Here is a 22,732-nt window from a genome sequence, read left to right as displayed (position 1 = left end):
ATAATCAGGTGTGAACCCTGCAGAGCCCAGGAGAACATGGGTGGTGCTGATGATTATTAGACCAGGCTCAGCTGCATGCAGGCCACCTTAACTTTCTGTAATGTTTGTCTTACTTATAGATTTTTATTTATTTTATTTTTATTATATTTACTTTTTAATTTACTTTATAATTTTATACTTTGTTTTTGTTTTTTTTTTGGCCACACCCTGTGGTTACTCCTGGCTTCACACTCAGAAATCGCTCCTGGCTTGGGGAACCATATAGGATGCCGGGGATCAAACTGTGGTCCCTCCTAGGTTAGCGCGTGCAAGGCAAGTGTCCTACTGCTTGTGCCACCGCTCTGGCCCCATAATTTTATACTTTTTAAATTTACTTTATATTTTTATATTTACTTTACTTTTATTTTATTATTTACTGAAAGCCTTAGGGTATGGCTTAATGACTAAAGGCACCTGCCTTTTATGCCATGGGACTGTGAATTCTATCCCAGTTGCTTCCTACCCAGCTCTAGAGGACTGTGATCCTGGCAAGTAGAGTTGTGCAAGTACTGCAACTGAAGTGTATTACCCCAGTGATTGACCCAATGTATTGACTCCCTACAGTGATGTGTGACCCCTGTTGTGCACATGAGTCAAGCTTGGATGATTCCTGGTCATTGCAACAACAGCAGCAATCAAAGAAAGGGTGGTAAACTTGCCTCAGAACATATGATCCCCCCCCCAGCTGTCTCTTAATGTTTTTGGAAGGGTTTATTTATGTATTCATATACATTTTAAATTTGTTTTATTTTCTGCCCTTTGGTTGCCCTTTTTATCATGCTGGTCTATTAATTTAGTTTTTCAGAGACTTTGAACTTCTGATTGTCTCTGCCTCTGCTTTTCTTTTAAGTACTTAACTAGCAAGATAATTAAATTGCATTTTCTTCAGATTCACTTTAAGGATAAGTTACTTTGCTTTCAGATTATTTTTAATTTATATTAATCTTGGATGTATTTTCATGTGTTCTTACCAGTTAGTTCTCAATAATACCAGACTCTAGAAATACTTTGACTAATGATCAGTCTACTGATAGTACCTCTCTGATATCTCAGCACAATTAAGGATGAAGGTATGTTTTACTCATAATGAAATATGATATTTTCCCCCACTCTTCCCTTGTCATTTTAAAGTTTTTAGGGTACAAAGAAAGCCTGGCTCCTATTTTCTTTCTGTTTTGTTGACCTAATCTCTCTAGTATCTTCAAGACTAGACAATTAAAAATAATAATGAAGTATATGAAAATTTCAAGAGAGTATAGACAAGAGCTATTTCTGATAGCCCATATTTTATTAATTATAACTTGTTATAAGGTCATATACTGGAAACTCTTCTAGTTATGTTTTGTTCATAAAAGTATGTTTTTAACTATTTGACCCTTTTTCTTATGCCTTCTGATCACTAAATGCCATCAGCTTCTTTCTAATCAAATAATTTGTATTCCTCTTTTAGGCTAACTCATTTTTCCTTTCTTCCAAACCCCATTCACAGAAATAGCAAAAAGTTAATCTTCAACACTGAAGTGTATATTTCATCAAATATCACTACCATTGTGAATGAGAGTTATCTCTTTAGTGTTCTGTAGACTATAAAGTTCTTGTTTCAAATTTCTCATCTTGGGGCCGGGAAGGTGGCGCTAGAGGTAAGGTGTCTGCCTTACAAGCGCTAGCGTAGGACGGACCACGGTTCGATCCCCCGGCGTCCCATATGGTCTCCCCAAGCCAGGGGCGATTTCTGAGCTCATAGCCAGGAGTAACCCCTGAGCGTCAAACGGGTGTGGCCCAAAAACCAAAAAAAAAAAAAAAATTTCTCATCTTTCTATCAGTTGTTTTTCCTGGAATTGCAATTCAGTCTTGAATACTTTGTCTACTTGGATAGCTTGTATACTATCTAATAGTGAAAATAGATTATTGGGTTTTGATGGATTAGCATTTTCTTTATAAAATTATCATATCCATCTGCCCTCCTAAAGATAATATTTCTTTGGTCAGTAGACAATACTTTTAGAAAATATTGTCAGAATAGATTACACTAAAACTGTTCAAACACTTGAATGATTGGTATGATTATCATCACTAAACATTTATAAATCATTTAGTAATTTCTATGAAAGAAGACATTTTTTGAGTGTTATTTTGTAAGAAATCCTAGACATTCAAGGCAGAAAGTCTCCCCCTACATGTTAGAGTAGAGGGGAAACCAAATTTGACTAGATCAGGATCTACAAGTGTGAAACCCAATGCCATGTCAAATACTTAGGGAATGAAAGGCCTTCTAACGTGAAATCAGCTAGTGGAAATGGATAGATGACATTTGTGTGTAAATATATAGACTATCTGTTAATTTCTATAGCAAAATCATTTGGATTTTTTCTGAAACCAATATTCTCAGGATAACCCACAGTACTGCACACTGACAGAACTTAGTTCTCTAACAAAATAATATACAAATTATATTTTATGTAATGAGGTACAGTGATTGTTTTGGTGACTAAAGAAATATTATAAGGCTTAGTAATCAAAAAGCATTCTAGTTAACAGCATTTATTTGAAGTATACAATGATATACAATACTATTGTCATAATTTTCTTTCTTTGTGTATTTGGGGGCACTTAGAAGTAACACTCAGCAGTATTCAGGGATTACTTTTTGTTCTGCATTTAAAATCACTGCTAGTAGGGCTTGGGAACTATTCAGAGTGCCAGGGATTGAACAGGTCATGATTATGCAAGGCAAGTACTGAGCCCACTATATTATCTCTCAAGCCCCTGTCATTGTTCTTTTACAATTGTAGTGTTATCAAACCAGTTTCTCCATCAGTATCCATTCACAACTCTCTATAGTCTCTTTCCTCTTCTCTCTCCTCTGACCTTCCAGATTCCAGTTTTATTGATCATATTTTAGGGCTTTATTGCATTTTGTAGATTTTCTAATTTCTTTCTTTGTTTCTATATCAGCATATGAATTAGAATATCTGATAGTTTTCTTTTACTTTCTGACTCACTTCATTTAGCACAGCATTTTTTTTTTCCAATGTAAAGCCTAGAGGGCAGTGCAATGTATACAGTATTATAGTTAAAATGAAGAAATTGTGCTGTGAACATGGGTCAAAATGGGAAAGCACATGCCTTGCATGTTCAGCTTTGAGTTAGATGCTCAACACCATCTGGCTCACTATTCCAATGTTTACTTAGCAAACTGATGTGTCAATTAGCATTTTCTCTCTCTCCATCTTTCCATACTAAGATTACAGTTTTAGAAATGAAAATGAAATAAGATGTTTTTATTTGAGTGTTATTTAATAAGAAATTCTACACATTCATGGCAGAATGTCTCCCCATACCTGTTAGGGTAGAAGGTAAACCAAGTTTGACTACATCAGGATCTACAAGTGTGAAACACAATACCATGTCAAATACTTAGGAAATGAAAGCCTTCTAAAGTAAAATAAGCTGCATTGGAATTAGATAGATGATGTTTGTGTGTAAATAAATCATTTGGATTTTTTCTAAAACAAGTATTCTCAGGATAGCTATTAAACTTATTGTACACACTATATGCTTGAAGGATGCTTCAACAATGAGGTTTTCAGAAAGACGTGATTTAACTTAGAATTTATGGGGTTTTGGGTATGAATAGAAAGAACAGTGACGTGGGAATACAGGAACTATTAGAGTTTTGTTGAAGTTGTATAGAGAAGAGGTTTGAAAGGCATACCTGGAATATAAAGGTTGGTTGATGCTTACATAACCTTCTTATGCCAAGATTTTGTATACTACTTTGGCTAATTGTTAACATGTAGCCTCTCCTTTGGTAAACAAGAATCGGATGTTACCATTTTTTAAATCCCCATAGCAAATAATTGTATTTTACATATAGGAAGGTCCTCGACACATATTGTTTAAAAAACTTAGGTGCCTCAGAAGTGAGGAGTATATGAAGATGACATTTTTGCTAAAATTATTTGAAATTATATAGTATGGCGTAGGAGAGACAATAATAAAGTAGAATAAGTGCAGTTCTTGGAGAGTACCAAATGTGGATTACACCCCACTTCTTGACTTACATACTTTACGAAATTGGTATGGCTTTTTGCAATAAGTACTTATATCTGCAGTCATTTTCTTAGTTGTCTATTCTTTTTTTTACTGTTTTCTCATAAGTTAATGCACACTTTATAGACATTTTGAGAGGATTAATGAATCCTCCTATAAGTGTTGTATTAATCATTATAATAGTTCTTTTGTTAATATCATGTGACATTAAAACCTTGTTCTGCCTATATTTGGAGTGGTAAAATTCACTTTTATTCTGCCAGAACACTAAGCAGAAAATAATGCACAACTCTATGATGCTGACACTGTTTAAGTAAATGTGAAACTATTATATCCAAATTTTATTTTTGGAAATAATAATTAATGCATCAATCCAGGAAGAATGCATCACAGCTATAAATATTTGCAATGAATTCAATGAGTGTTTTTTCAGAATCTGCCAAGCGCTCTTCCAGGTTCTATACAAATTTGATTTTCTGGATTCTACCACAATTCAAAAGTTACTTCCTTTCTTTTTATCCCAGTCTTTCAGCAGCATAAGAAATTAAAGTTTAGTTGACAAGATTGGCAGAGAGAAACAGTCCATCTTGACAAATGATTTCCAAAAGAACATGATACCACTGAACCTTACCAGGTAGACTGGTCCAGGCTTACAACTCTGAAGCCATCTTTGAATGTATGCAGGCAGATTCCCTTCTCTGCTCACAGGCACAGCACCCCAGAGCCACACCTGAAACCACAGACACAGAAACAGTGCGGACCACAACTGAACCTTATTAAACAGCTGAGTCACCAATTAGTTTCTGCTTTGTAGCTCCTGGACTGAGTTCAGCTGCATTGGCCATGTGATACCTCCAAATTTCATAGTACTGTCAGCCCAGTAGGATCACAATAGAGCTGATGGGAAAGTTACATAGAGGTTCAGCAAGCTAAATGACCCTAAACAATGAAACAGAAGGCTCAATTAGCTCTAGCCAGCACTGTAGATCATCAGACAATCACTTTAATAAAACCATTGTGAGATATAACAATTATCACAAATTGACTCTTATTGTTCTAAATTTTGATAATTCCATTTGTCTTTGTGTTGTATCAAACAATACGAAGTAATTTTTTTGTGCCTCTGCAATAGGGAAGGCTTTGGTGTTGGGGTGGGAATCTGGTCCCTGGTGGAGGTGAGGTTACGTTGGTGATATAGGATTGGTGTTGGAACATTTTGTACTTGAAACAACTATATTATGAACAACTTGTAAATAGTGGTATTTGTAATTTTTAGAAAGTTTATTTGACAAGGTTAGTGACTGAAAACATATTTATAACAATGATTTGAAAAGCCTAAGCTAAATTTAAATTTTGATGACTGTCTGTGATAACTATGAAGTAAAATAAAGGAGATTAACATGAGCTCTTGGAAAGGACTACTGTAAAATAAGACTCTGCCTGTCCTGAGTATGAATGTCATCTTATTAGTCTGCCAGATTGTTGATTACTAAAAGTACCTATGAGTTTTTGTTTTTGGAAGACATTTGCTATATGGATAACATAACATCCCAAAATGCCACATTTTCTTTTTTAGGGTTTTCACTGAAAATTTATTAATTTGATTATTGTGATTTTTAAAAATTAGCAGTTTTTCTCACTTACAGAAATTATTTATCAGGGCTGGTGTGATAGCACAGTGCTAGGGCATTTGCCTTTCACTTGGCTGATCCAGGATGGACCTGGGTTTGATCCCCAACATCATATAGGGTTCCCCAAACCAGGAGCGATTTCTGGCACATAGCCAGGAGTAACCCCTAAGTGTCACCAGGTGTGACCCAAAAACCAAAAAAAGAAAAAGAAAAGAAAAGGAAAAAAAGAAGAAATTATTTATCAGATATCAACTATTAGCTGCCTTTCAAATTTTTAATACTCAAAAGGTAGACTTATATATTATATAGCATAATAAATGGACAGTATTTTGAGTTGAAGGATTCATTTCAGTATTTGGAAAGTGCTATAGTGTAATGTAAAGTAGCATCTTTAATTTACTGATCATCTATACTTTACACCTTGCAGTAAGCTTCAATTAGTTCACTTTATGCCCACATCAGTATTAATTTATGTGTATTCTTTTTCATTGAATCACTTTTCAAATCAAATCTCATTCCTACCTTGAATACAGCCATAATCTCATGTTGGATTCTCATGTTGGATTTCTTTCATTTTGACACACTGCTGCTGTTCAGTTTTTTTTCTTCTTTCTTTCTATTTATTTATTTATTTATTTATTTTTATTTTTTATTTTTTATTTTTTTTGGTTTTTGGGCCACACCCGGTGACGCTCAGGGTTTACTCCTGGCTATGCGCTCAGAAGTCGCTCCTGGCTTGGGGGACCATATGGGATGTTGGGGGATCGAACCGCGGTCCGTCCTAGGCTAGTGCAGGCAAGGCAGGCACCTTACCTCTAGCGCCACCGCCCGGTACATTTACTTTGTCCCTTGAGCCCCCAGATTGTAGTACATTATAATATTTCTTACACAAAGCAATCCAAAGCCACAAAATTTATGCAACTCCTTTAACATTAAAAGCTGTAGTATTGGGGATGGCACAGTGGTGCTAGAGGTAAGGTGTCTGCCTTGCCAGTGCTAGCCTAGGATGGACCGCAGTTTGATCCCCTGGTGTCCCATATGGTCCCCCAAGCCAGGAGCGACTTCTGAGCGCATAGCCAGGAGTAACCCCTGAGCGTTACCGGGTGTGCCCCCCCCAAATAAGCTGTAGTATTGTTGACACAATTGATCATAATACAACAACTCATTAAGAATGAGTAAAAGGAGCACAAAAAGACTGAGTTAGTGTGGAAATTGTTTGCATAGACCCAGCAAAATATAGGGGACATGAAAAGAAAAAGCCTTGGACTAAATACAAGGAGACCTTACCCCTGAAGTTTTCTGGCATAAGACCAACTCTAGGCTTCAGGCATATTAGGTTGTCCAACCCAAGTCATTGTAGTGCCAATACACTTTTATTTTTCACACACTGTTGTTGGTGTCAGGTTTCTGTAGCCAAGGATCTCGGAATATGTCCATATCCTATATAAAAGTCAGGATGATGAGGAGCACCTTTTAGTTTCACTCACAATTAGAAGGTGATGCAGAGAGCTCAGTCTTTAAAGAAGGTTGTTATTGTTGTTAAGTTCTCTGAGTGTTAAAGGGAAGTCTCTGTTGAATAGGTCTATGCCAGAGCAGTGGTAGAATCTTCCCTGATAGAGGATTGTTTTCAGGTGATGTAGTACACAACCATGGTTGTTTTGTAGGTGGCATCCCTGGTTCAGGGGTAAATGGACAATGCCTATTTTTTCAAGACATGAATGAGGTCTTTATGACAATGTTCAGGGTGTAGGTCCTACTGCATTATAAGATTTGTGTGTTCCCATCTCTGTAAGAACGTGTTTGTATATAGTTTACCATTTTAATGTGCCTGTGCAAATGCAAAGGCAGAACAGTATCACATGGCGAGATTTGTGCCTATGGGGATGCTAGAACAAGTCCAACAATCCAATTGACTTGGTTCTTATATAAACATTAAATGGAGTGACACTTCTACAAACTTTCTTATTTAACAAATAACATAGGGAAGGAAAGATAGAGAGGGACTCTTTCACCAAAATACCTTATTGAACAGTTCACAAAGAGGAGAAAAGATAAAAAAAAAAGTGGGGAAAATAAACAATCTAACTTAAGACAGTGGACTCAATTGTCACCGTTCATGGGAACTAATCAGAAACCTAGTATGGTAGCAACCACAGTTACACAATATAAAAAGGAAGAGGCCAAGAGGCCGCTGAGAGTAAACAAGTAGGAAAAGAGTACTGGCCTCTTCCCAGCCTGAGAATCCCTCCTCTCATTTTTATTTTGAAAATATATGGTACCCCCACCCGAACTGGTCTCTTCCCAAACTGAGAGTCTATCCTCTCATTTTTATTTTGAATATATATAGTATGCCCCTGCAAGGTTTTTAAAATGGAGACCAATGAGAAAAAAAAATACCAGTGAATGTCATGTCATACACCAGTGCTGCATCGGCCCGCCTTCCACCCCATGCATTTCCCCCTTAGTGTAGGGAGAGAAAGGGGGAAAGCCTGAGGACTACTATAGAGTCCACCTGATCCAGCAACCAGGGAAGGCCTGGAATAAAGGGGAGAAATAGAGGAATGGCTGGAGGCCTGCCAAGCTTCCCAGCACCCCCCCAAGCTAGGGAGTAGGCCTCTGGCATGAGGTGTCCCCTAATCCATTACCTGGGAAGAGCTGGCCTCCAGGATCAAGGAACCGGAAGCCAGATCTGCCAGGCCCCTCCCCATGCTTCTCCCTCCTAGAATGGAGGGGGGAGCCTGAGGACCCCTAAAAGGGTCTACCTAGAATCCACTTCAGGCCACCTGAGTTGGCACCCAGGGAAGGCCAAGAGTCTAGGGGGAAATAGGGGAATGACTGTTTTATTTTAATCACCTACTGGATTTATTTTTTTAAATGAGTAATCTATTATGAGACAGCAGCTATATATCTTATTCATTAATATATTCCCAGTGCCTAACTCAGTGCCTAACTTACGTGAATAATTTGCATCATGATATAGTGGAATGAATTTATTTGATTCTAATATACATCCAATATTATTTTTGAGGCCAGAAATATGATTTATTTGTAATATTAAAGGAATGTTGAGCTATGGTAAAGAAAAATTCAAATATTCCAGATAAAATTCTTGAAGTGATATTACTATGGGCTTTGTTATTGTTGGCCTACCCAAAAAGGAATTCAAGGTTAAACTACTCATATTAATACTAGATATTATATTATTAGTACTAGAGAGAGAGTTTTCAATAAAGTCTAAATATTATAAAATTATTTATTGAAACTCATAAGAAGTTTATAATAATACTAAAATAATAATATAATATAATAATATTAAAATTCATTCTAGAATGGTGCCTTTGTTATTTATTCAGGACAGATAGTACAGCAGGTAGAGTGCTTGCCTAGAATGTAGTCAATTGGATTTTATCACTGGCATCTAAAATTTTTCCCTGTGTCCCTTTTGAAGTGATTGCTGAGTGTGAAGTCAAGAGTAAGTCCTGACACAGCTGAGAGTACCCTCCCCAAATAATGAAAGTATTCTCTGTAAATGAACGTTATGTTTAAGTGTACCTTGTTCAGTCCCCCAAATTCTTAGAATGTAGTTTTTAGTTATTTTAAGAAAACAAAGCAAAATGGTTGTTAAAATTTTGTAAATTGTTTTAAGCACTGGATATTTCTTAAATGCATTTGATTAAAATTTGCTAACTTGTTTGCTTTTTAAAAAATCAGTATCTAGGGGCTGGAGAGATAGCATGGAGGTAGGGCATTTGTCTTGCATGCAGAAGAACAGTGGTTGGAATCCCTCCTGGAATCCCATTTGGTCTCTCGAGCCTGCCAGGAGCGATTTCTGAGCGTAGATCCAGGAGTAACCCCTGAGTACTGCCGGGTGTGACCCCCAAAAAACAAAACAAAACAAAACAAAATAAAAAAAATCAGTATCTATAATTCATGATCTGCAGTTTAATGCCTACTTTATATTTAACATTATTATTTAAGTTAATTATCAAGGAAAAATTCAATAGGAATATTTAGGAATCTAATTATGGATTGCTTAACGTTTGATAATGCAACTATTTAAGTAGTTTAAGAGATGAATTACATAAATATGTATTAAATATTTTTAACACAAACTAATGCTTTGGGATCAATCCTAACTTCTGGCTGCTTATTTTTTGTGCCTCATATAATAGTTCCAATCAACCCATTTATCAATGTAACAAGTAACCTAAGCAAATTTAATTTCTCTGAATATTTATATACTTTAAATAGATGAATGTAAACATTGTCTTATCTGCCATATGCTGAAATGTTTAGCAGAGTAAAGACATAACTGCCTAGTCAACAAAGATGGCATTGAATTGCACTGTTTTTAAAAAAAAGTTAAGTGAACTAGATGCCTGTTAATCTGGTTCTTTAAATATCATAAACAAAAGTATCAGAATGTGTTTCCAAGGACAAAGGCAGCGTTTTCTGGGCTTTGATTGGTTGCTGCCTTGTCCTGTCCCACAGCCATCCTTAATTGGCTTTGAGTAGATTGGAATCATATAAGCAGGGTGACATTTATTGCTTTCCTAGTTGTTTCTTTGCACTGAGCCTTCTGATTCCCCAGGAGTAACTGTAAAAGATTTCTTTCATTTCGCTCATGATCGTGAGAGGAGATCATTCTGAGAGAAGCAGGCATGAGTTTGAGTGCGAGAAGAGTTACTCTGCCTGCAATAACTCCAATAGTTCTACAGAAAAGGGTATGTGACTGCTTTTGCCTTCTTTTCCCCTTTTTTCCTTCTTTTTTTCAGTTAACTGTGCTTTTTATTAACATTTTGAAAACTGCACTTCCCTATTGTGAAAGAACTGCAATTTATTTTAGCTCCAGGTGATTAAAGGACATATAATTGGCATTAGAGCAGGGAAAAATAAATGCTGTGCTACAAGATTTTTGTAGTAAAACCTCTGTTTAAAAGCAGTTTGGTCTCGATTTCAAGTCATTGTGTCTTAGAGACTATTGGAGCTTTCTTTTTTTCCTTTTGTAACTTCAGGCCTTTTGCCTTCTTTTCAGTAGGAAATCTGCTAACTATTATGCTTTATATTTTTTTTATTAAGGAACAGTGTCTTTGTTTTACTAAAATTCATAGTACGTCCATCTTCATTGTTGAATGAACTAGGTAATTGTTTTACTGTTTAAACATATGGTATCAGTTTATTACCCTCTACTTTCTACCCATTTCTGTTCAAGTTTCTACCTATTTGCTTAAGAAAAACTTTCCATTAAATTTTCCTGTGAAAGCGCTGTCTGTTAATTATTAACAAAAATTTTATATGAAATATTTTCTTTTTATGTAAAGAAATTTTCTATTTAACTGTGGCATTATATCTAGTAGGGTATAATTATGCCATGTAATACAGTATTTTACAAGCTGAATATTCTAAACTTCTTTTGCAAATATTAAATAATTGCAATTGCATTGAACTCCTTAAATATTCAAATTTGCTGTATAGAAAAAGAAAGCACAAAATACATTTTTTGGCATTCATTCTGAATGGTTTTAGGTACATGAGAAACTATAATGTTTATTTCCATGCCTGACTTTTAATAGTTAACCGAGGTTAACTATTAGTGTATTTCATTAAGTCAAAGGTCATGGTTTAATTTATTTAAAGATGACAACTCTAGAAAAGTAGCTTTTTTATGGTCTTTTCATTACTTTTAATAGTTAGGTTTCAGTTAAATTTCTTATATGACTGACCATTTTTTAATTGAGATCATTTTACTTTGCATTGAAATAATACATTTTACCATTCTTTTTTTCTTCACTTTTACTTATTTAAACAAATTAAATAAAAATTACTTTTGAGCTTAAATGATGTTATTTATATTTAACAGTGTATGGCCACATTAATTCCCTAACTCAGAGTTTATGAAAAAGTATGCTAACATATATAAAATCTACTTTCTTTATTGTTTTTTTTTTTTGGGGGTCACACACATTAATAACCAGGGCTTATGCCTGGTTCTGTGTTCATTGATCTCTCCTGGTTGTGCTTGGCAATATATGGTGCCAGGAATTGAACCTGAGCTAACCATGTGCAAGGCAAGCATTCTACTTGTTCTACTATTCCAACTCTACTTTCTGAGGTTTGATTTTTTTAAGAGGGTGGACACAACTGGCATACTCAGGGACTACTCAGGGACTTGGTGTTTGGGTACATGGAGTGCTGGGGCTCAAATCCAAGTGACCTACATTCTATACTTATACTCCAGCCCTTGAGCCATCTCCTCAGACCTTGAGTTCTGCTTTATGTAGTTAATATTGCAGTTTATGTTGACTGAAAAGTAACTATCAATGTGTGTGTGTGTGTGTGTGTGTGTGTGTGTGTGTGTGTGTGTGAGAGAGAGAGAGAGAGAGAGAGAGAGAGAGAGAGAGAGAGAGAGAGAGAGAGAGAGAGAGAGAGAGAGTGCATCCGTCTGCATGCACTTTATTATTTACTTTTTGGGAGGGCCTCCTCAGTAGTACTCTGGACACTGGGGGCCAATCTTGCTCATACTTCACCAACTGTGGAGGTCAGTTCAGTGCTCAAACCTTGTTCTGCATGGGCCGGCCATCTTACTCACACTCAACAGTGCTTGGAGAGATATGCATGGCTCAGAATTGAACTCAAAACTTTCCATTTTGTGTGTGTGTGTGTGTGTGTGTGTGTGTGTGTGTGTGTGTTGATAACATACTGGTGTGGCAAAAAGCATACTATCTGGGTAATGTTAACTAGCTGTGTGGCCCTAATATCTCACTTAAATTCTCAGTCTTAGCCAGTAGATAGTATGAATGATTTCCACTATATCATTTCTTCATTCTTATTTCTATAAGCCCTTGAATGAAATAAAATATTTTATTTTATAATAATTACAAAATATTTAAAACATTTTTATTTTTTAGGAAATAAAACATTAAGAAAAAAGAAGCTATTGTTTCAAAGGACTTGAGTAATTAGTCTATGGTAAATTGCTAAGAGGAAAGATATGGTGAGGATATAACTTAAAGCCCTAACTACTATGTAGCAAAAGTAGATCACTCTGGAAAACTGTGATTATAATTGATGTTAGGTCTAAGTTGCCAATAGACACATCACTGTGACTTCTCTTGGTGTTCTTATGACAAATTTCTAGCTAGGATTCTATTATAATAACTACATAAATCAAGATTATCTAAGCCCAAGTTCATATAATTTCCTTCCACTGAATACACATACTAACTGTTCATATGTTTTAGTCCAATGTCATATGCTGAAGGTATTAAGTATAATTATTTTATCCTACTATTTTAGCTGCCAGGATAACCATTGTGTTTCAGATTTCTGAAAATCTTAATATCTCATTAAGGAATTGAATATTTTTCTGACCAGATAATCTGGTCACATTATAACTCTTTTTCAAGATATGAAATCAGGGGCTAGAGCAGTGTCACAAAGTGGTAAGGTGTCTGCCTTGCCAGCGCTAGCTTAGGACCAACTGTGGTTTGATCCGCCCATTTCCCATATGGTCCCCCAAGCCAGGAGCGATTTCAAAGTGCATAGCCAGGAGTAACACCTGAGCATCACCAGGTGTGGCCCAAAAAACAAACAAAAATATAAGAAATTAGCCCATGCTTTCTACATTTATTTGTGCACCATTATTTAAGATCATCCTTTAGATATGTTCAAGCAACTGTCATAGCATTTGTAGGGTAGCCTCTCATTTTCTCACAAAACACTTTCCACAAGTTTGGTAAAGAGTTTTCTCATCATGAATGACTGACTCCTACAAAATAATTTGCCAAATGAACTAAAAATCATTTAGAAGGTTGAGGACATTTTTGCAAATGTTTAGTAGCACTAGAGAGTAATATTTTTTTCAACTAGATTGTTTGATCTACGTGGTCAAATAATACTCCACTGAGTGGCTAGGAATTTGACACTTAAATATGTCACTTATAATGTTACAATTTTTGTGCAGAAGATCAAGTAGACTTTGATCTTTGAAGAACAAGGCATTTTGATGTACTATAAAATAAATTAGAAAGAACATTTTGGCTTCTTATATGTCTTATTTTCTTGATTTTTATTTGTCTGATTCAGACAGCTCTTTGTATCCAGCAAAAATTATCACATTTTCACCAAATGTTCTGAATGAATATTTTCCCTCAAAGCATTATTTTTTCAGATAGCTATGATGTTTTGCCATTTTTTTAAAATGAGAGACTGAATCTCTTGGGTGTTGAGGGACTTATGCAAAGTCACCCAGAAGGTCATTGGCAAAGCTAGAAATAGAATCCAGGTCTTGTGAGTTCTAGTATATTTATCCTAGATATATTTTACCTTCTGAAATTAATATGTTAATGATATTGATTTTAATGAAATTGGTGTGGATAAGCCATTCTACTTCCAGTTTAGAATTAATTTAGGCAAATCCTTTCATCTTCCTTTTACATCATCAAAGTGTATACACTTTCTATTTAGAAAGCACTGTGAGTCTGAATGTGAGTAATTTTATATTTATGAGAGAAATATATTAAGGAGAGGGGAAATTAAGTCTTGTATTCTAGGTTTATATACTATTTACATCATGAAACATTCAAAGCAGGTGAAATAATCCAGGGGCTAAGAGCTAGCCTTGCATGTGGATGATTCCAGTTTGCTCCTCAGCATCACAGGGCCTCAAATTACTGCTGGTCATGAATCCTGAGGATTAAAGAGCCAGAAGTATTCCCTCGAGCACCTCTTGGTAGGGCTTATTTTTTTTTTAAAGAAAAATGATTAAAATAAAATATTTAAAGATATCAGAGAATTAGTGAAAGACTAAAGTACATTGAGATTGAATACTTGGTACAAGGGCAGTGTGTTTGCATACAACAAACATCCTATTTCTGACAACCCATTGATCCCTCAGCATTGAGTGACACCATGTACAGACCAAAAATGAAACCACAAAAAGACTAAAACATTGAAATATTTACATTATGTACAATGTAAATTTTGCAACTTTTATTTTTAAAAAAACATACTAGTTTGAAATCTAGGTATTTATGTTCTGATTCTCTGAATAGATATGCATTCCTCTCTAAGACTAACATTGTTTTGCAAATTGTATTTACAAGCATTTCTGAATTATCTGTAAACACAAATTTTTATAATATCTTATGAAATCACATAATAAAAGATAATTTTAGAGAATAGTTTTTTCTTAATCTCAGATTGAGTATGACCTAGATCATTACCACTTAAAAGATACATTTTCTCATCTACAGTAGAGGATAGTATATAGTGTGTTTAGTTACTTCTTTATGTCAGAAGGGTGATGTGCCAACGTCGTAACAAGGTTGAAAGGGAGGCACATATCACACAGGCATGTGAAAACCCGATCATCATGCTTATGAACCGGAAAAGGATCTTAGTTACTTCTTTAAACAAGTGGAATAATTGCAATGATCTTATTTTTCTTAAAGTCATTTTGACCCAGAAACTGTTAAATACACACAAAATTAATCAAAATGGAGAAGGTATTCTCATCTTTAGAGTATGCATGAGTTACAGTTATCCGGTTCTATGTGATGCCTTAAGTTCTTCTCACAGGTTTTCTTTTAATGCTCTAAACAGTGAAACATTTATCTCTCTGCATTTATGATTCCCAGATCTTGTGTTCAGGTTCTGTAAACAGCCCTGGGCTCCTGCTTATTTTCACAATGACTGTCCATCCCAATTCAAACTACAGTACCATTCTGAAGTCTGCTAAGACTTTACTCCATATTAGTATATTAATGGCACCTTGTTTCAGAATTAGTGAACATATGTTTATCTCTTATTTTTTTAGTTCTGTAACTACTGCTATGTGATATCATTTTACTTTTTTCTATTTTAACCTTTAAGTCTTATTAGTTATCTCTAAGTATGTGTCTTAATGCTGTCTGGCTTTGCTAATATGATTTTTAGTCTTTTCTGTGTATCACATGTATTTTATACACATCATACACTATTTAGTTGCCAAAAATTTTTTTCCCTTGTGGGGAGAGATAGTACAGCACATAGGACACTTGTTTACATGAGGGCTCAATCCTTAGCAATCCACATAGACCGCTAAGACCACCAGGAGTGATCGCTGACCACAGAGCCAGGATTAAATCCTGAGTACTTCTAGGTATGTCCCTAAAACATACGTATTGTATATAATATATAAAGCATACATATGTTGTTTTTTTTCTTTATAACCAGATTTTATTTGAGAATGGAGTTCTTGGTACTAGGTATCAACCTAGGCTTTTTGCATATAATCATGTATTTAGCACTATGAGTTATCTCTGGATCCAATATTAAATTTTTTTTCTACAAAGGAGTCTTTTAATAAAGTACTTTGTCAGATATAAACTAAATTTAATTGCTGGTAACTAGGAAACTAAAATAATAGAGAATTAACTGAGAAGATTTATTTTTTGTTTTCTTTTACAAGAAAAATTAATCTAAAACTCATGCCAACGACTCTACAGTGTCTTCAGGTCCTACAGTAGTGAGTGCAGAGAAATCAAGCTCCTTCTTGTTTTCTCTTATGCCTTCCTTAGAGTAGGTCCCTTTTCCTTTTATGGAAAGATAAATGCAAATCTCCAGTCATTCTATTCACATTCCTGGCATACAAACGAGGAAAGACCAAGGGCATGCTGGCCAGTTCTTGCAGTTCTTGCAGACGCTAGCTTAGCACTCTGTAATAACCTCGAGTTTCTGCTTACATCTTACTGGCCAGGATTTTTCACATGGTCAACACTGGCTCCAAAAGGAGCTGGAAAATGTCACCTATGGCTAAAAATTTTGCCTTCTTCGTCAGATTCAGTGAGCATTTGGAAGGAAAGAGGGGTGGGCCACGTAGCTCTTGGTGGGAAACTATCCAGTGTCTCCAGCATACATGGTATTCAGGGATTATTCATTTGTTGGATATTTTTTTATTATTGTCATTCCAGATGTGTGAAAAATGTCTATGCTATTTGCCCAAATGCATTTTATTACTTGTATGGGATAGTAGAGGAGCAATACAGCAGAGAAAGCAGATTTCCTCTTCAGGGAGAGGGTAATGGAAATTTAGACCTTTTTGTGATGATGGACATGCATGGAAGTTAGTAATAGTAGTAAAATGGTAGCAAATGGACTTAATACTGTTTACCAGAATCATCACTTTTGCCAAACCTTAATATTTTGCTCTTTTACTTATTATATCTACCAGCTTGTATATTCTCTCTGGAAAGACATTGCATACACCACTAATTTATTTTTATTATTCATTTCCTTTATATTGGGGTAACATTGGTTTTCAAGTCTGTGTATATATTAGGGATAAGTTCCCAACTCTTCAAATTGCATGTTATCACATCAGTATCCTTGTACCGTATTCTCCTTGCCTCCTTCTTTCATTTGACCTCCCCTTTCATAACCTATCTGTTCTTTGCAGCCTATTTTTTTTTTTCAAAAAATATTTTCCCCTGAGAATGTTTAAAGGTATGGTGTAATTGAGATCATTGGATGCTTGAGAACCAGAAAGCTCTGAATTTGAGCTGAGTCTGTCCCTGTCCAGTGATACGCCTTTCTGTGCCTTCTTTTAAACTTGTCCAGAAATTTATTCTTTGGGGTAATGATACTTATAGTTGTATGGACTAAATAGGATAGGCATTTAGAAGTATTTGACACAAAGTAGAAGCTTAGTAAGTATGAATTTCTTCTCTCTATACCTCATTTTTAAAAGGGTCTGTTTTACTAGCTTCATAAATATTATGTATATACTTTTGTTTGAAATTAGAATTTTTCACCTGTCCTATTAAAGTAATACTCTAAAATGCTTTTTGTAGTAAGTGAAACAGAGAACAGGTAGTTGAACTTGATATGATACAGGAGAAAAAAGCATTGCATTTTTCAGGTGTTTATTCAAAGTTCTTTTTTTGTGTGTCAAGGTGGATTTCAATTTTAAATGAAATATGACTCGTGCTGATAAGAGTTATTTCAAAATTTGATCTGGAGACATAGATTTAAGTTTAAGATAGGTAATTAGATTCTTTTTCCTATCACTCTCCCAGGGAGCATTAATTACAAGCTTAAGTGTGGTATATTTAACTTGAATTTCCACCCCAATCCACTTTCCTTTGGAGCTGATGCAGGTGCTCTAACCTAGAGTTTTAGATATGGGAGGCTGTGTCCTACCACTTGGCCATATCCCTAGGCTAGTTGTATATTTGAAAGTAATGAAATAGTTATGACTCTTTCAATAGGTAAGTGTAGCTTCACTGGTGTTTTAGTTCTAGATAGACAGGGTTCTTTCATCTTGACCACCCTAGGGCAATAGATTCAGAATACAAAGATACAGAATTAGTATATATTGCATCTAGTTGATTATACACATTACAAAAGCAACAGTATTGTGCTCCTTCAATACTTAACCTTCTCTGGGCATTTCTTCCTGTGGCTCTGTTTTGCTTGCATTTTCATTATTTTACTTGTGGTGAAAAAAAAAAACCCTTTATTTGGAAATCCCTCAGTTTCTCTCTTACCTTAGTCCACCAGCTGCTGCTCACTACTGTGGGCAAAGTTAGGTGCAATTAGTGCACACCTCCAAACTTGCAACTCATTGAAAAAATAATGTACTCAGCAATAATATGATCCATTTCAGAAGATCTAAATGGGCTGGTGAACAAACCAATTTTCAAGTGAGGAAAGAGAGTTTTGGAAATGTTGAATTTCCTGATGCTAATACACACATGGTTTAAATGGTGAACCCCAGGCCTTCTCATCATCCCCATTGCTTAACAGCCTCAGGACTCTATTCTCTCTCCCCTCTCCCTAGACATATCTTCCTTTTGAACCTGTCTGCCTTTTGCTCGTCTGGTTATTTTTCTTGCTAGGAACTTCACAGTCTTACTTCACAGACAGAGTGCTAAATCATATGTCAGAGTTCTTTCCAGCTCAACAAGACTAGAGATGTTGTTGAGGCTTTACTCCTGCCTAAATTTCTCTTTTGCCTAAAACCATGTATATAGAAGTTGTAGAGTAACTCAGCGTTCACTCCTAATTTGGAACCCTACCATCACATGTTCATCACCCTCACCCCCAGTATTCCTTGTTGTGACCCTACTTATAATGAGGCCAAACAGTTCTGTTTCTTCAGGCCTGAGTACAGAATACTCAGCTTAGTTGGTTAAGTTTGAAGGGCATTGACTCTATATCCAGATTACTGTTTGGGAATCCCCTCTAATAAGACATACAGAATCTTTAATATTGAGTATATCAATTTGCCTGTATTTTGTCCATATTACAGAATGAGAACTCTTAAGACTGGTTTATAACTGATAGATAAACCAGTGGTCTAGGATCTGAGTACAAAGTGGATGCAGCACAGCCACTGTTGCTAGAGGTACCCGAACTAAAAAAAATCTTGAGAACCAGGGGCACCAGGCCTCAGAATATTTTGTTAACTACATGTTAACAGCATGGTACACGTTTGGCAGTGAAGGCAGATTAAAAACAGCTGGACTGAAGCACAGGCGAGGCATCCTGCATGGGGGCAGTCTCAGGGCCAGCTTCCCTGGACATGCCCCAGTACCTTGAGCCAAATCTAGAAAATAAGAATTTCTTCTTGGCAGAAAAAAAGAAATGAGACGTTTAGTAATTTTAGATATTAAGCCTTCTGAGAGGATAAAGATGATTTTACCCTGGTAGGATATTTTAAAATGCTTGCCCTGAAAACAGTTCCAAAGGAAAAATTCCAAAGTTGTTTTAGCACAAACAGTACCATCAGAAAACACTATCTCCTAATCAGACTTGCATATTTGGACATATACTTTCAGGTGTGTTTTTAAAACTATCAGAGACATTATTTTATAATTTTAGAAGTATGATGATGAAGTTTTGATAGTTTGCTCAAAATTTGAAGAGAAATATTAACATAGCATTTTAAATTTGAAGAACCTCAGTTAAGGCCCAAGAAGATTCCTAATGAGGTAACTCATTTGTATATGTGTGTATACATACATTGAATATCCTTCATGAAAGTTTAAGATGTCTATATGGTAGTTTAGCTTAAAGATTCAAATTCTTAATATTTAGAAAATTATTTAAATTTTGTTAAAAACTTAAATTATCTCAAGAGCAGTAATGATATTAAAGTTTGAATTTTTAAATAAAGGCTTTTATTTGTGTGAAAACAAAGAAATTATTTAAATATAGCAATACTTTTAGGGGAGGGCACACTCTGCAGTGCTCAAGGGTTAATCCTGTCTCTGCACTCAGGAATCACTCTTGGTGGGCTTGAGAGATTATTTGGAATGTTGAGGATCTAATCCAAGTCTGCTTGCTATAGCTCTCGCCCTTAGGCAATATATTTTTATTTAAATAATTTCTTTCTTTGGTTTTTGCCCCTGTCCATACTTTATGGTCACTCAAGTTTTCTCTTTCCAAGATGGCCTTAGAGAGAATAGGAACTCTGCTCTCAATTTCACACAACACAGCTATGGAGGTTAGACTCTTGTAGCTCCACAAGGAGGTGTGTAACAAAAAAAAAGGCAATGTTATTTATTTTTGAGTGAGCACTGATTTCTGGAGAGCTTTTGAAAGTTGAAAATTTCAAAACATTTTTTTTCTTGATTTGCACCCACTGAAAAATAAAGACTCCCTCTGCTGGCTATTTCATGGTATGCTCTTTTTCTGTCATGTTATAGTGAAAAAAGTTAAAAGGCACAAACACAAACATTTTTGACATTCAAAATCTAGGTGCTTTGGGGCATATGTGCACTATTACATTCTAATTTTCAGTTCTTTATGAATCTTATCCAAGATTCATGGAGAACTCCAGCTTACTGTAACATGCAGGTCAGTGAGCAGCACAGAAATAACAGGAGGCAGGTGGGAGCTTGGATCATGGCTGGCTCAATAAGTGTCTAGGCAGGGATCCCCAGCCAAGTGAGATCCTCTTGAGCCTCATCTCTACTTCTGAATTTGTAATTAATGAAAGGATTTTAGAGAATCTTTTCAAAAAGTCCTTTCGACCATTAAACTCTTATGATTTTAACAGCACTGACTCCATGTCTTTTAGAGGAACCAACTCTGTACACACTTTAATAAAGAAATATTTAAAAGAATAATGGAAAGGTAATACTATAAAAATGGATATCAATCAGGTATGGCCAGTACTGTAACAGCATGAAAATGTCAATTTTAGAAAATAATATTTTGTATCCTTTTATATATTTGTAAACTAATACCCTAAATATTTTGTAAAAATGAAAAATAGACTATTTCATGGATTTTCTCCCACCTTGAATTGCAAAGCACATCATCATTTATTAGACTTCCAATTAAATTATGACATACATTGATGATAAATTACCATCCTAGTTTCAGATAAATTAAAAGTGAGAAAAAGTGCTTTCAAAAATCAGTAAAAGAAGCTAGCTCTTAAAAATGTATTATTTGATGCCAGGCAGTTAAGAACTGTAAAAAACGCCTGGAGTGTCCTGGCCTCTAAGTAAAGAGTTTCTATCCTCTCCTGTATTTTTCTCCTCTCTTCTGAACTTTTTCCCTTCTCAATCTTGTCCTTCTTTCTCTCTGTATGAAACAGTTTTTAACATTTTCACTTGGACAACACTTATGGTTGGTTATTTTGGGAACAAATGATTGCTTAAAAGCTGAAATGAGATACTAGGATAACATTGTATCCAACATAAGCAAAAGCAGTGGTTTTCTGCTTTAAATATGAATAAGCATTAGCACTTGTGAAGGTTTTTTCACTTCAAAGATGAATTAGTCAGCATTGGCATCTTTGCAGGAATTACATGAGTTCTAAAAACACTGAGGCTTCAGAGAAGCTTCCTTTGATGAAGTCATTGGAAACATTAGTATGAAATTTGTGATTTAATCTTCCTCGTTATTCATATTGGATTTAGGCCATAAAGTAGCATGTACATATATGGATAGATGTGTGTATGTGTGTAGGGATGCTATAGGATATTTTTTTACTTAGCTTTTAATAGTGACTTTTTCTTTTATAATAAATAAAATGAGAGATGTTTCTTTTGCCTCATCCGAGAGAGCTCATAGTAAGTAAGGGCTTCCCATTTCTGTCTCTGTAAAATTGAATCTTGCTTCAGTTTTGAAGTGCTTGAAAACTGAAGACTCTTGAGGTAGTCTTACTACTCTCTGCTAGATAAACCCAAGAAGGGAGCTATCGGGGCCGGGCGGTGGCGCTAAAGGTAAGGTGCCTGCCTTGCCTGCGCTAGCCTTGGACGGACCGCGGTTCGATCCCCCGGTGTCCCATATGGTCCCCCAAGCCAGGAGCAACTTCTGAGCACATGGCCAAGAGTAACCCCTGAGCATTACCGGGTGTGGCCCAAAAACCAAAAACCAAAAAAAAAAAAAGAAGGGAGCTATCTTCAGCCTGAAGTAAGGAGAGCAGAAAGATAAAGAGAAGAGGAGGATAACATAGACTTTGGGGCCATTACGGGGACTTTCAGGACTCCCTATGCCTGGACACTTGATTTTTGGTCTTGCTTCTTTTGGTCAGAAGCCTAGACATGGTATGATTCTGCAGTGTCACTGATCTAGGCTCTCAAGAGTGGCAATGCTGAATATCCTGCCAGGCCGACATTGAGGCATTTCCAGTGATGAAGTCACACTTGCCTTTCTGACTTCATGCTGAATGGGAAGCAAATCAATACATCAAAAAGCTCCATTCTTGCATTTAAAATTCATCTCCAGAACTGGAAGACCTATGTGCAAGCCCAGGAACATAAGTTCTTTAACTGTGAATAGTGCCTCTCTTTATCCAATTTGGCTCAGTAATTTTCCTGTTGAAATGTAATAACATACAAATGTACAACCAGTTCAGGGTTGTTATAGAGGTGATGTAGTGGTGATCCATCCTGTGACCTTAAAAACTGTGGACTAACAGGAAGAGCCTGGTAACCAGTGACTTGATGGAGTGGCTTCCCAAAGCTCTGAGCATTTGGCTTGTGGTTTTGACAGTGAGAAGAAACACACAC

General features: G+C 35.8%; 1 protein-coding gene and 1 non-coding gene across 3 annotated transcripts in view; one reads left to right on the top strand and one right to left on the bottom strand.

Annotated features, from left to right (window-relative positions):
- Positions 1-22,732, top strand: part of GRB14 (growth factor receptor bound protein 14) — a 193,046-nt gene that overhangs the window by 90,755 nt on the left and 79,559 nt on the right. Inside the window, exon 1 of one of the 2 annotated variants that reach the window (XM_049773784.1) lies at positions 10,290-10,447. The exons of the other annotated variant lie outside the window; for it this stretch is intronic. Coding sequence (XP_049629741.1) covers positions 10,385-10,447 — 63 coding nt within the window. The 5' untranslated portion in view covers positions 10,290-10,384. Of the gene's footprint in view, positions 1-10,289; positions 10,448-22,732 lie in introns of those variants that run through there. 2 annotated transcript variants of the gene reach the window in all.
- On the bottom strand, positions 15,015-15,119 carry LOC126010265 (small nucleolar RNA U13). The gene has a single exon (XR_007496364.1). It is a non-coding gene; the product is annotated as a small nucleolar RNA U13 (small nucleolar RNA).

The sequence above is a fragment of the Suncus etruscus genome, chromosome 5 (genome assembly GCF_024139225.1).
Source record: "Suncus etruscus isolate mSunEtr1 chromosome 5, mSunEtr1.pri.cur, whole genome shotgun sequence".
NCBI lineage: Eukaryota > Metazoa > Chordata > Mammalia > Eulipotyphla > Soricidae > Suncus > Suncus etruscus.
The sequence above is the reverse complement of the archived record's forward strand: the minus strand, read 5'-3'. Positions and strand labels throughout refer to the sequence as shown.